The sequence below is a fragment of the Chelonoidis abingdonii genome, chromosome 6 (assembly GCF_003597395.2).
Source record: "Chelonoidis abingdonii isolate Lonesome George chromosome 6, CheloAbing_2.0, whole genome shotgun sequence".
In the NCBI taxonomy this organism is placed as follows: domain Eukaryota; kingdom Metazoa; phylum Chordata; order Testudines; family Testudinidae; genus Chelonoidis; species Chelonoidis abingdonii.
This window is the reverse complement of record NC_133774.1, coordinates 137,541,919-137,556,958: the sequence shown is the minus strand read 5'-3', so window position 1 is coordinate 137,556,958 and position 15,040 is coordinate 137,541,919. Positions and strand designations below refer to the sequence as shown.

Here is a 15,040-nt window from a genome sequence, read left to right as displayed (position 1 = left end):
CTCAGGAGATATGTCGAGCAGCTACATGGTCTTCAGTACGCACCTTTACTTCCCATTATACCCTGGTGCAACAATCCAGAGAGGATGCAGCCTTCTGCTCTGCGGTTCTACACGCTGCAGTATCTCACTCCGACCCCACCGCGTAGGTAAGGCTTGGGATTCACCTAATTGGAATGGATATGAGCAAGCACTCGAAGAAGAAAAGACGGTTACTCACCGTTGTAACTGTTGTTCTTCGAGATGTGTTGCTCATATCCATTCCAAACCCGCCCTCCTTCCCCACTGTCGGAGTAATCGGCAAGAAGGAACTGAGGAGCAGACGGGTCAGCAGGGGTATATATTTGGTGCCATAGTGGCACCACACCAGGGGGCGCCCAGCCGACCCGCCCAGTGTTGCTAGGGTAAAAATCTTCTGATGAACGTGCACGCAGTGCACACGCACCTAACTGGAATGGATATGAGCAACACATCTCGAAGAACAACAGTTACAAAGGTGAGTAACCGTCTTATCTCCTTCCTCGACACTAGCACTAGGTGTGGAGTAGGGCTAAAGAGGTAGAGCCTGGTTGATGGGGCGGCAGGAAAGACACTGGCATGGTGCCTACAGCCCAGATTGCCTTAATCTAGCCCTGCTTTGCCAGCTCAAGGTGTAAATTGTCACAGTTCAGGCAACTGCACCTATATTCCCCCCTACAGTCTGGCAAGGGCACCTACACTAGACATCAGGATTCTCAGCCATTCTCTCTTGGGTGGAGATCTGTCTGTCTCCCTCCTGACCAGGGTATTTCCAGGCTGCACAGCTCCCTGCCTGCACTGTGAGTGACCAACAAGCCAGATGGCCTAAGCTGGCCCACTTTGCTCCTCCCCTGCCTACCTGCCACAGTGCTAAGGCACCACACAGCTCTGCCTCAGCAAGCACATTTAGTCGTAGGGTGAAAGCATTCTGGGAAAACCATATTACACACAATAAAAGAACTTACACACCTGCTAATGCACTCACCAATGATCACCCCAACTCCAGCAAGGGCCCTGGCCAGGGAAAGGCCTTCAAACCCCACCCAGGGGTCTCCTGGGTTACAAGTACATAACTGCCTTGGCTCAGAACACATACTCCATGAATCTGAGTCACTTCTTTATACCACCAGGGCCACTGCTCTGTCCTCATGGAACAGGTGATCAGAAGACAAAAGGGCCCATCCTCGGAGCGAAGCAGCAGAAGGCTGCATGCTTAGATACCTAGAGGAGTTACATTTGCACACACTTCCCCCAAGTCACATCCTGGGACACTCACTGAGCTGAAACCTTCACAGTGGTTCAGCTGGTCCTTGTGGCTCATAGCACTTCCCAGGGGTTACACTGGCCATGTTCCCCCCCCGCACACACACAGATGGTCCATACAATGCCACACCAGAACACAACCATTCACATTTTGACTACACTGAACACTTAAGCTACTTAAACTTAATTCAATCAGTTTGACCTGAATTCAGTGAGGTTTGTCCTGGCTGGTGCAGTAAAGTGCTATGTCTGGCACACAGAAATCGGTGTCATGTGGTGCTGGGCAGGCACCCTTAGGGACCCCATGGCCGATTGCCTGGCTAGGTTTAGTCCCTGAATGGCATTTCTGCCATTAGCTCATATTTCACCTGTGTGTAAAACAAGTGCTCTGCTAGTGAGCCAGCATGCAGTCTTCAGCCATACAGCGTCACCTGACAACCATCCCCTGTCATTTCTCTCTTCAGAGCTGAGGGGCTGGTGCTCAGCTCATGCTGCAGAGGCTCATGCACTAAGCTCCAGAGACCCGAGGTTCAATCCCACCTGCCAGTGACCGGGGTCTGTCAGCGCTATGCTCTCACCTGCCCCTGAGTACCCGAGAACTTGTGGGTGTAAACTTGAGATCTGATCCTCCCACTCTCATCTAGCTGTAGGGTGTGTGTGGTGTCCCGCTCCTCACCCCCAGGGTTGGTGGCTCAAAGGGAGAGCTAAGGCAGGGCTGCTTCCCTGTGAAGTAGTGCTCAGCTGTGCACGGCTTTCAACAGCAAAAGGGTCAGGCCAGGGGGCGTCTTCAAACCTCCCCCATAGCCAAATTCTTTTCTCCACCCCACCACTCCAAGGTCAGGGGTTGGGGACTCTGGTGACCTAATCTCTAGAGCCAGGGGCCAGACTCTTGATTCCCCCCCCCCCCCCACACACACACACACTGGGGCAGTGGTTGTTCCCCGCACAGAGTCAAGGCGAGTGGAATTCCCTCTCCGCCCTCACCCAGCAGACCATCAGAGCCTGTGGGAAGAAGTTCCCCCTTCCCCCTGACTGTAGGCCCCACTCCCCCGGCCTTAGGGAAGGGATTTGTCAGCAGATGCAACATGGGGTCTTCCTGGCAGTCTCCAAGAGGACTCATCAGCCCTCCTCCTCCCTCTCTGCTGCCCCAGTTGCTTTTGGCTGGCACAGTTCCTTGCAGGCCAGGGGCTAACTGAGGGGGCTGGCATCACCTCTTGTGATTTCAAAGCGATAATAACATCCCCTGAAAGAAAACGCTCCAGCCTGTCCAACAGCTCCCTACAGCCAGCATACTGGCCCTGCTGAGGGAGCTGTGCCGCAGGCTGGGCCGGCTCCAGGCACCAGCCCAGTAGGCTTCACGCCGGCCCTGCCGAGGGAGCTGGGCAACAGGTGGGGCAAAGGCGTTTACCCAGGAACCTGAATCCACAGTTCACACTATCAGCACACGTTCGGGCCTAATTATAGGTGTAACCTTTCTGCCCCTCTGAGTTGGCAGCAACAAGGGCCAGGTTCAGTATCCAGGGGTTCCGTTTCAGTAACACAATGCATAACCGGCTCGAGCCCCCACCCAGTGACCTGGGACACTGACATACCACACCCTCCTGGGAGCCTCTAGGAGGCAATACTTCCCCTTTTGCAAGCACGGAGTCTGAGTGTAGCAAAAATTCTTTAATAAAGAAGGAACAATGACGGCCATCCCATTGGAGAAACACCACCAAGACAGGATTATAACACAAACTCATAAACAAACGAGACTTCCAAGTACATTTGGCAATGTCCTTTTCCCTTGGGGTTAGTCTAATTACCTCCAAAGTGCCAAACGACCCAAAAGCTCTGGATCAGTGCACCGCCCAGAATTCAGAGAGTTTATCTGCCAGAGTGTTTAACCCCCAGCTGGGTGAAAATGGGAGGGGGTCCCACACCCAGGTGGTAAGGGCCAACTGCTCTGCCTCCCAGGGAGTTCTGCTGAGGCCTCCAAACCAGCACCACCTTGTTACACCAAGCTGCTTGCGCTCCTCCAGCTGTCCATGAAACCACTTACTCCACTCACTGTTCTATGGCTACTCCAACACGATGCAAACTGCTCTGCTGTGCCAGCTGCTTAGCAAAGGTCTTCAGGTTCCCCCTGGGTTAACACAGCACTTCAGTGATCTCAGTTCCTAGTAGGGGAGCCCTGGTGCTGGTGCCACATTGGCCAATGAATTAGCCTCAGCAGTGTCAGATAGACTCCAGGGAATCAAAATTAGACTCACTCTTTAACATATAGAGAAAAGGCATGGTATTGATGTTCCCATGGCCTCAAAAAGGGCCCATCACACACACAAAGCACACCACCAGCCCCCTAATTTCTCTCTATTACATGGGGTTTTGGTAACCAAGTCCCAGTTTTGTCAAGTAACCCGTTCACTGAGGTTAGTCATGTTCTCGTCACAAAGCGTCCCAACAGCTCCCAATTCACCGAAATCAGGGTGACAAACTTTTTTTCTCCTGCCCCAATAACAAGAAATTGGGCATTCCAGAGCTGTTAAAATAACCATCCCAGTCTGCTGTGGGCTTATGCTAAGTGGGGGGTGGATGCCAATGCAAATCTTTCCACACTTTGAAATTCTTGAAATTCTTTCCACACTCCCTACAATTCACCACCAGATGTCAGAGTAGTACTCATCCTGACTCTACTTACATAGGCTTAGCAGTCCCAGGCTGCTTGCCGCACGGCTGCTACCACGGCCCATCATACTGGCCACTGCTGGCTCCGTCATTCCTCGTGCTCCCCACTGGGCTGGATGTAGGCATCCATTGCCTTGTCTCATGCATACACTGTCAGCTCTTTGAGGCAGAGCCTGTCGTTGTACAGCGCCTGGCACAATGCTCTGCGCTGCTCCAGGAGTGGGGCTCATAGGCGCTCAGGTAATATAGACAATAAATAACATACCACTGCCCTACGGCTGCTTTCTGACCTTTCCCCATTCAAACCCCATGGAGGGCAACGCGAGCCTTTCCACTGGATTCAGGGAGCTCTGGGCCAGGCCTCTGGTGCAGTGACAGCCATACAGCAGGTTAGAATAACATCGCAGCCTTGTGATATGGGTTTATGTTGCTCTGTGTACAGACTGAGGGCCTAGTGCCAGCAATTGGGAGGGAAAGGGGAAAGTGATGCAGAAAGTGGAGTGGCACCAGTACGTTCAGGAGGGAGACTGTTGTGTTTTCATTCCGAGCGGTGTTCAGTTAAAGACGGGCCACAACCAAAGCCCCAAATTCAAACCCCTACACCCAGAAGCATACAAATCTCAATGCTGACTCAAGGTGAAATCTGGTGCCTGGGCCCATCGCCATTGTAAATGTATCATTTTATTCTGCAACCTCTCAGAAGCAAGCGAGAGCGATTGCAGGAACACTTCATTGCCCAAGCTGCTGGGGGGGGGTGTCATTTCACTATGGGAATACGGTGTTCCCTCGTGCTTTGAGCAGAGGACAGGGAATCAGGGGGTTCTGGCCTTTGTTCCTGGCTCTCTCTTTGACCTGATGTGCTACTTGGCACTTGTCAATCACCCTCTCCTTGTCACCAGCTGTCAAATGGTGATCCCTACCTCTTGGGGTGTCATAGGGGTCGCCCCTGGAGCTGGCAAAAGGAAAAAAGCCCACTTAAGGCCAAATTCTCCTTTCACACCCTTACTAGCATTCCTCTCTCTTCGACACACTGCAGAACTATACTGCGTTCCACGGGACAAGAACTGGCATTTCTATAGTGCCGTCCATGCTTGGATCTCAAAGCCTTCTATAGTCTGTGCTAGTTCCATGTGTGGCCCTCTTAGCAACAGAACATGGGAACAATTCATAAGATGGGTAAGAGATCCACACCATGAATCCAAGACAAGAACTTACTTTAATTGTTCTTCTTGGTTAGGGTGACCAGATGTCCCGATTTTATAGGGACAGTCCCAATATTGTGAGCTTTTTAAAATATGGGCTCCTATTACCTCCAAACCCCACCCCACCCCCGTCCCAATTTTTCACACTTTCTATCTTGTCACCCTATTCTTGGGGAGATCATGTGTGTCTTCTCAGTACATAAAGTAAATGTTTCAAATAAAAATGCTTCTTGTGAATGCTTCCTATACTAATTTTATTATTCAGAATAACCGCTGAAATGATCATTATTTGTTCTTTTCAATCAACTTAGAGAGCAGAGCATCGATTACAGAGCTTTCTTGTGGTTCATAATGCGTCCTGGAGGGCTCCAAATATTAACATATTTCATTCTTCACAATCTGGATATCTTGCTTGGTTATTCTAGAATATCAGAAAATAAGAAAATAAGAGTTTTAGAAAATATTCCTTAGGTGACATTTAGGATTTTTGTCTAGCCAAATAGAAAAATGGTTGATTTTCTAAAAACAGTGTTCAATTTTCCATTCAAAATGTGCGCATTATTACACATCTAAACTGCATACAGAATTAGAATAGTAGCCAGTTATATGCATAATTGGTTATTTATATGCACAATTATCCAATTTGAAGTTAATGCTGCTAATTTAATGTACAAATTAAGCATACAATGGTGCTTTTTGTGTGTTTAATTACATAAAAATCAGTCAAATTGCTGACATCCTGTTCAAAACTGGTGAAGCCAAGTCTGTTTGCTATTGGCTTCCATGGAATGTAAAGCAGGGCAGAATTTTGCCCAGTGAGACTATAGTAAAATATTGGAGTGGAAAATACAAGGAAACTGCAGCGGGAGTCACTCCGCTCTGAAAACATTCTGGCAGCCTGACCATTTCAGAAAGCACAATTGCCCTCCTGGTGAACAGCCACTATCAGGCAGACGAGGTGCAACGTAACTGTGAGCCAATGTCTGACTGACAAGGCGTCCGATTGTGGTAACTGCAAAGGGCAAGGCACCTTGTGTATTTTGCTAATTTGTTTAAAAATCCAGCCCAAGAGTTTTTACTTAATTCAGTCAGAAAAGTGCAATGCAATTGGGGCCAGTTGGGAAGTCTCCTCCTCCTTTCTCATTTTGGGGCCATTCTGATTTTCTAGAGTCCAGCCCAGCTGATCTGGCTGGATTCAGCAAGAACCCTGGATTAACTCACAGAGTTGGTGTGTTGTGTTGTGTTGTTGCTTCTTCACATGCGCAGCATTACATCAGCTCTCAGTGTGTCATTGCAATGGGCTAGAACACTACAGTACCCAAAAGGGGCTAGAATGATTCTGGGCATGGTCCGGAGTGAGCGGCAGCGTGCCAACTGCCCTGCCCCAGGAGCTGCTGGGACCCAGACTCCCCGTTGATACTCCCATTACCTGCAGAAAGTGATTACCCCCTCACTGCTGGCCTAGCTCAGATACTCGGGCAAGTGAGAGAGGGCTGGAGCCACTCCCCCGGTGGGAGAGAAAGGGAGGGAGTAGCCCCACTGGATTCTATGTGGCTGGACACGGCAGGACTGCCCAGAGGGGGGGCGCAAGTGGGGCAATTTGCCCCAGACCCCCATGAGAGTTTCTTGAGGCCCCTGGAGCGGGATCCTTCACTTGCTCTAGGGCCCCGGAAAACTCTCATGGGGCCTGGGCCCCAAGAGCTTCTTCCGCTCTGGATTTTCCGTGGCAATTCGGCAGCAGGGGGTCCTTCCACTCTGGGACCCGCTGCAGAAGTGCCAGGTCTTCGGCAGCAATTCAGCAGTGGAGGGCTCCCCACCGCTGAAGACCCCAGGCCCCCTGAATCCTCTGGGCAGCCCTGGGACCCGGCAGCCTGGATTCAGGGTACAAAGAGGGGTTCTTATCTGAGTCACAATCTGCCACCAAGAGATGAAACTGCCCATGTGCTAGAGAGGCCCCCGACTCAGGAGCCACTCAAGAACATCACCGTTTGCCTTTAGGTTGGGCTGGGACAGCCCGAGAACCCTGCCTCCTTCCCCTCCCTGCTCTGCGCTGTCACCCTAGGCAAAGCACTCTCAGCACTCAGCGGTGCGTGAGCAATAGCCAGGGCGACCTTACCTTCGCCTCTCGCAGAGCATGCACTCATTGCTGTAGCTGTTGCCATCAGTCCCACAGACAGGCCTGTAATTCAAGGGGCACGCTGGTGCCAGGGCGGCGTGCTCACACGCCGGCTGGAAAGACAGAAGCCAAACAACGGTGATCTAATTCCTGCAGTGTTACTGTTGCAGCAACCAGGGAGCCCCTGTGCCAGTGACAACTTCCACTGTGCCAGGGATGTGGGGTAGAATTATTCTCAATCCCTGTGGGGATTCCCTGGGATGGCCGAGTGCCTGAGCTCTGGCAGGGGGTCCTGCATCAGCAGGGACCTGGAACTAATTGGGGGGTGGGCAGCACGAACTGTGTCTGCAATGGGAAAAGTGAATGGTGGTGGCAGGGCAGGGGTTGTATGAACTGAATTGATGGGGCAGCCTGGACAGGGAACCCTCCTCCCTTCCTGAACCCTCTCGCTTGTGTCTTCTTGTGCTTTCAGCTCTGCCCACAGTGGCGAGGAGGGTCCTCTAGGGCTGGCAGCACTAGCAGCCCTTGTTCTCCCCACTGCCCCAGTTACAGAGGGCCTTTGTGCGCACTCTCTCCCCACTGCCCTGTGTTGGCTAGAGCTTGGCCCATACGTCAGCAAGGCAGAAGAGAACAGCAGAATCCTACTCACCACTCTCGGAACCCCTCCTCCCTGAGCCCCTGCCCCTGAAAGGGAAAGGAACGCCATGAAACCCAAGAGCAGGAGTCAAGTATCAGAGAGGTAGCCAGGTTAGTCTGGATCTGTAAAAGCAGCAGAGAATCCTGTGGCACCTTATAGACTAACAGACGTTTTGGAGCGTGAGCTTTCGTGGGTGAATACCCACTGCGTCTGACGAAGTGGGTATTCACCCACGGCGCTTGATCGAAACTGTTCGGGTTTTCTCCACCCAACGAAAAAGCTCACGCTCCAAAACGTACTGCTTCAGCTTGGTATATTCGTGCCACATGTTCTCTGCTGGCTTTTAAAGGCAGACATGCCCAGTTTCGTAACTTAGGACAGGGTGCCCTGGCCCTCTCCTAGAGGTCTCGTCCTCCCTGAGGGTGCTCAGCGGGAGGCCAGAGCACCAGGGAGATTAGTCCTTGCTTAAGTAGGGGGGAGAGAATGGGAAACGTTGCCCAGTGCCTCTGGTCCGAGGCGTGGCTCCCCGACTCTTCAGTGAGTCTCCACCTCAGCCGCTTCCGCGCGTTTGGAGTATCGGGGTTTGCTGCGTTCCAAGACCCATACAGCTACAATTTAAACCATCAGTGGGTTACCTGGGTCCACATACTCAACTTTCTTATCTTTATTAGGGAAGTATACAAATTACATTCTCTCTCAGCCGTCTCCTATCCCCAACCATTCTCGTTCTCTCTCTCATCTTTGTGCTGTGCATTCATGTTAGGTACTCGCTCTAAACATAGCAGTTTATTTAAGGCTCCTAAGAGATTTAGTGGAGGTGGGGCCAGTAGAGCCAAACGGTCGCGCCGCGCGCTATTGGAAAGTAGGAAAGCTGAGATGCACAATAAATAATGTACAATGCTGCAGGTCTAGGTGCTAAAGAACATTTACCAATGGCTAGACCTTGTGCTTCCAAAGGCAGTAATACAATATTCGCCAGAAACTATCAGAGTTGGGGGAGGTGGGCGCCCTCACAAAGGGTACTCAGAAGAGGATTGTGCCTCGGCGTAATCGCTGAGGTGCCAACCCTCCTTCAAAGCTCTGACCTTAGGTAAGTCTTCAGCGTCGCAAAGACGTGAGCTAAATCGCACAGCCAGAGGGGCGTTAGTGGTCAAGGGAGCAGACCCTGATGACCTGTTAAAAGTCCTTTTCTTATAGAAGGCGATTCCATCCCCACGTCTCCTTTAGGTTATATACCGCTCCTCAGTCCCTTATGGAATATTTCAACTCGCTTTTACCTGACTAGCGTGTCACACAACCATAGTTATTGTATCTTAAGTTCTAATATATCCACTGTACTTCGCTCGCGCCCACATTGGGCAAACTTTTGCCAGGAGGATCACTCGAGATCCACGTCACTATAGTTGATGTCATCTGCTTTGCGGATTCTGCGTATTACAGTGTTGCTTTACAGTAGCGAGCATCTCATACCATTCTAGATTACCCTACTCCCCCTCTTTATATCTCTTGCACAAAGATCCACCGACCCCCATGTGTTACTCTCTGGTGTGACTGGCTAGCTACAGCCATTCCACCATCCGCTTGGACTCCACGCTAAAGCTGGACTGGTGCGGCCCACCCTCCAGATTGATCCTATTTTGGTCCTTTTGTCGTCTCTTGGTGAGGGAACCTATTGCTAATTGTACTCGTCCTCGTTTCCTGTAGTCGGCTCCCCGGGACCAACTATGTGTGAGCTACAAAAGCTACCTCCTATTGCGTCTGTATTGGATTTCCAGTTTCTCAACCTGAGTGGTCATAACCTTGGTTATACAGAGGCATGAGAGTTGTTGGCATATAATGCACATAGATCATCCTTTCGAGTCCATGGCGGCGTATATGTTATCTCTACTAAGTACAGACCCTCAATGATGATGAGTTGGTGCTTAAGCATATTGTGTACCAAAGATTTATTCTTGGCAAACAAAATGGTGGTGTGGAATCCATGTTGGATACCATGGGTGTTTGAACTCATATCACGATTTCTCTCTCTCTCATCCCGGGTGCTTTTTTTCAGAACTGCACACAGGTTGTGTTTTAGCTGCACGCTCCATCTCTCACCTAGTCTGCGTGGTAGCAAGGACTCTCTAGTTGCATTGGTGCTTAGTTCACTGTTCTCTCTAAGTGCTATTCTGAGGATTCTGCATGTCTAGCTTGATCGACCTCCAGATCAGGTTATATTTATCTGTTTCTTGGAGTTTGTCCAAGTCTGCTCTATACACCTCTTTACTCATAATATGCGGTCCACTAGCCTGTCTTCGTGACGCATATTTTCACATTTTTCTCTGCACGCTTCCAAAATACTATTTCTTTCAGTCGAATATGCACGGCATCTCGGCCTGCCCCCTCCTCATATTATTTAGTGTCATCCAACAACATATGGTTGGGAGTGCTTAACCCACATTTTCGTCAGCATCCCCTATGTTCAATGATGTTGGTGTAGAGAAAACCTTCGGCCCCTACGGACTGTGTTGCGAAGAAATTGGGTGTGCGCTCCGCTTGATACTGGACATGGTGACAAATTGGTAGGAGCATGTGGCTAAGTTCAGTGCTTTCATCGTGTGGTGCGCTTTGTGTTCTACAATAGCTGGAAGCTGCCAGCCGTGAGGCGCAGATTGGTTGGTGACAGAAAGAGGAGACCTAGCCTACTGGCACGACCGGATGGTGCAGCTGGGGGGTCAGGCGCGTGGGCTGTGGAGGCTTTGGATTTCTCTGCTGGAGTCGCTCAATTTGCTAGTAAACCGGCTGGTATTGCAGGGGAGTGGTTAGGGGGACTTAGTGGGCGTCGCGACGCTCACATCCCGGTGGGGGTTGGGTCTTTGGACGGTGGGCCCTAGCATGGTCATGTGACCGCCCATAGAAACTTGCCACTGATATTTGGTGCAGGCCGGCGCATGCTGCCCAAGGGACCTGTGTTTGAGGTGCCTACTGTAAGGATGGGTGATGCTAGGTCCAGGTAGGGCCCCGGTCATGGGGGGCTAAGTAGGAGGATAGATGGTGAAGTCTGCTGTGCCGCTCATTTAGCGTCTGTCGCTTGGGCATATGAAGGCGTTAGCCGCGAGACGCGCCCATTTTTTTCTTGCCTCCCGGGGCGCGGCCTCTTGGATGGTACTCATCGTGGTATCTTGTGGGCGCCTGACTGGCCATGGTGGTGTGTATAGCAGAGAGGTGGGTTCCCAAGAGTGTCCTTTCGTCTTACTACTTGTGATATCTTAAGCTGCTTACTGTCCCAGTGTCGATACTCGCAGTTCGTCTCGGAAGTTTAGTTGGTCACGTAGGGTCAATGGTGCTGGGTGGCCTGTCTGGTTAGGCCTGGAATGCTTGGTTCTCAATCTGCGGTCCAGGTCCTGTTTGGGCTGTTTCCTTGTTTGCTTAAGCGCCATTTGTTCATTTCTCATGGTATTTGGACGTGGGTTCCATTTATGTCAATTGTAGGTTGCAGATAACTTCGCGTTAAAGTTATTTATCCTTACTGTTTAAAACTCGTGTGAACCTCTGCTCTGTTTCATTATTTATTTTCAGTCATTCGCTAAGCTGTTGTTTATGTTCTCATCGTTCGGAGGAGATGGTTCGCAATAGATATAGTGTAGTGAGGCCAGAGGTTCAGGGTGCAGATTATGGGAAGAAAGATACTTGGTTTGGAATGAGTTAATCATCTTTTGTTTCTCCCTAATTCATCTCCTTTCGTCTTCCGCCGCTATCACATCGATTGCATGCTCATGACTCCATCCATTTAGCCTTCTGCTGGTGCAACTCCCACCTATATGTGTGTCCAGTCACGCGCCTCCCCCACAAGTCATCCTTTATTCTTACTAAAATGCTGCCGAATCGCCAGTGTCTCCGTCAGTCTTTTGTTTAACCTCTGCTCCCCTCTCCTATGGAAGCTGGTCCCTGGCCCTGTCCACTCCCACCGCCACTGGACTGTTGGATGTCTCTTGTTCGTCCCGGTCCACATCTGCTGGTTGTGTGATATATATGCACTCCTAAGCACTCATTGGGCACGCATTATTTTTGCATGCATGGGACATATAGGTTGGAGCCAGGAACCTGGTCAGACGAACGGTAGTATCTAAGGATATTGAATGTTGTGTGACGAGGTTTTTCTCTGTAACATCCACCGAAAGTTGTGTGGAGAGTTAGCCTCTATTTTCCAAAGTGGAGGTTAGTGGGCGGAAAGAGATTGTTAGATCTGCTTGCAAGTATCTACATTTACAATGTTTTTGTGCAGGATGGTTATGAATTTGAGATCATTATTCCGGTCTCTTGACTACTGCTTGCGCTAATGCCAATTCGTTCACCACATGTTGGTCGTTTAGATGTCCTGTTCATGATATAACAGACTTGGCTGAAGCGTGGTTGTGTTTCTCATTAGACCTGTAAAGGCAGGTAATACATAGGGAACTCCAAATACAGACCTGACGCTGGAGGGCTCGATCATGAGAACGGATGTTTCCGAAAGCTGCAGGAAGGCGACTTCTCGTTTGGGGTGTAGTGGTTCGCTACTTGGGACCCTCGTTCTGCTCCTCGATGTGTGCCTTTTCTCTCGAGCGTTCACTGGGAGGAGGCGCGGTTTAGTTTTTTTAGTCTACAGTCCTCCAGGCAAGTAATTAGTTTGTGAGACCGCTGTATTCTCTGTTTCCTCAAGTGATGGTAGGGCGATACAGGATTTATGACGGTAAGGTTTTATTGAGTGTGTGTGGGTGTGTGTACATGTGTGGTTGCTGAGTTGTTTCAAAATAGCTGTGGTATATCTTGGTTATGAGTGCGATCCACGGAGCGTGAATTGTGAGTTCAAGTCTATTTTCTATCTCTTTGTTATGCATTAGTCCTGAGATGGTAACAAAGGTTATATGATCAATCTTGATTGTGCAGTGGTGCATGTGTATTGTGTTTTGTCTCTCTTTTTTTAGTATAAACGTGTTCTTTCTCTATACTGATCTTCGATTTGTGTAATTTTTCGTTTCTCCTTAGGTATGAGGCGGGCTAGGTATATGGACTCTGTGTCTGGTTGTTTGCTAAGGCATGGTCTCTCGTCTAGGCGAGATGACTTGGGTAGTGGTGGAGAGAAGAATGCATGGGGAGGTAACGATCGTTCACTTACGTCTGACTTTGATAGGTCAGAAGGTGTTTCAGGGAATCTTAATAGGAATTCGTATAGCTATCCTCACGAGTGGTGGGGAGCAAACAATTGCGGAGGAAGTACTGGACGAAGAGAGAAGTGCGCGTATAAGTGTCACTAATGTATTGAGTAGGTGCTCAACCGCGGCCACTACCTCTGTAGGTTTGAAGGGCCGGCTCCCCTAAGGGACCTGCGTGGGTCTTGGAGGCTCTCGAGTCGCGTTGTTTCAAGTGGTTCTCGAGGAATTTTACTGATATAGGACGGTGTTTCAAGCGGGGTGATGAGCATCCGAGTATGCTACTCTAGACGTGGTGGTCATGCACGCACCTGCCGCTACACTGTTGGCCGCTGAGGGTCGAGATAGTTTGCGACAGAGAGACATATCCTATTAAGGTCTGTGCAGGATGTCTGGTGCGCGCGCTATTGGCTCTAGGCAGTTGCTCACTACCTGGAGGATGTCTTATCCATGTTTGGCTGCTGCGCTGGTTGCCAGGTACCCCTCTCGCCAATATGCTTTCAGGCTTTAGTCCTGTTCGTCGGCGAATTCAGATTCTGAGAAACGGTGTCGCGGAATAATTTTACTGCCGCGCGACGACTCTGGCCGACAGAGCGGCCTACGGGGTTATATGCATCCTCTCTTCTGTAGTCCGTCAGATTGCCTGAGTCCCAGGCTATGCGCAAGTCTACCTTGCTGTTCGCACGGAGAGAATCCTCTGCACCTTAAAGTGTACTTTAAAAGCCACTCGCTCCCAATATCTCTGGGAGCCTTCTAGCTCTCAGAACGACGGTGTAGGATCGTCGGTGTTGTGTTGTCAGGGTGGGTGGGTGGGTCTGTGGCCTGCGTTTGTGGATGGAGGTTCAAGCGACTTGAGTGGATCAACTCATCCAAGTGGTTCCTCTCCTGACTCTTAAATCTAATGTATGCTAAGTGAGGTTACATCATAGTATACGCACTATTCTCTTAGATTAAAGCTGTAACTTCGGCCCCACCACCCATGCGCATCGTAGGATAAGTGTCTGCTGCAACGTAGAAATACGCTGCTGCAAGGGTCAGACATAGACCTCTACTTGCATTCTGACCTTTCTCGCTCTCTAAACACACAGGCTTTTCCTATGAGGGATCCCAGTGTCCTGGGGGGTCCCTCTACCCCTTTGCCATTAGATTTCTTTCTTAAACCCCTGACTCCCCAGACTCAGAATGAGCCTACTGAGCCTCCAATAAGGAAATAACCCACTTCCCTTTCCCTTGTTCTTTTACTTCCCTCCCAGATTTCCCACCCTAGGGATTACTAGTGAGAATTCCCTGCCTCAAATCCCTTGAAACACAAAACGAGAGGACGATTTTACCTTCCCCCCCTTCTTCTCCCCCCTCCCAGTCTTCCCTTGAGAAGGACAGTACTCCTGGCTGGCACAGAGATTCCATCCTTTCTTTGGCATTACTTGGAAAGAAATCCAAACCAAGTTTGAAAAAAGAAAGCTTTATATAAAAAAAAGAAAAAAAACACTGACATGATCACTGCCATCAAGATTACATAACACAGGACTATTCTTTAAAAGAAAATATGAATAATCAGCCTTATATTCAAAAAGATGATAACCTTTGAAACATTTCAGCAACTCCAACAATGTAATACCAAAATTTACAATATAAACCTATTGTTTTTCCTTTTTTGTCACTTCACAACTTGGAACAGGAAGGTAGAAAGAAGCTTGAGATGAAAAAAAAAACCTCTTCCCTCATCAGCCGAGAGAAACAAACAGACAGAACAAAGACAAAAACACACAGAAGTTCCCTCCCTCACTTTTTGAAAAAAATCCGGTTCCTGCATTGGTCTCTGCGTCAGGTGTTGGTTCCCTTTGTTAACCCTTTAACAGGGTAAAAGAAACATTAACCCTTAGCTATCTGTTTATTGACAAGACCATTGGGCATATTTACGCTAGTTAGTCAAAGGACCATCTCATCATCCATTCCCCATAAACTTATT

At 49.6% G+C, this 15,040-nt stretch overlaps 1 protein-coding gene across 1 annotated transcript in view; it reads right to left on the bottom strand.

Moving 5' to 3' along the window:
* Nucleotides 1–5,384: 5,384 nt before the first annotated feature.
* The window catches only part of SPINK4 (serine peptidase inhibitor Kazal type 4), a 28,132-nt gene continuing 18,476 nt past the window's right edge, over nt 5,385–15,040 (bottom strand). Inside the window, exons 2-4 of the mRNA XM_032766711.2 lie at nt 7,913–7,947; nt 7,264–7,376; nt 5,385–5,568 (exon numbers count right to left, since the gene is read on the bottom strand). Of these exons, the coding sequence (XP_032622602.1) occupies nt 5,523–5,568; nt 7,264–7,376; nt 7,913–7,947 (194 nt within the window). The 3' untranslated portion in view covers nt 5,385–5,522. The remainder of the gene's footprint in view (nt 5,569–7,263; nt 7,377–7,912; nt 7,948–15,040) is intronic.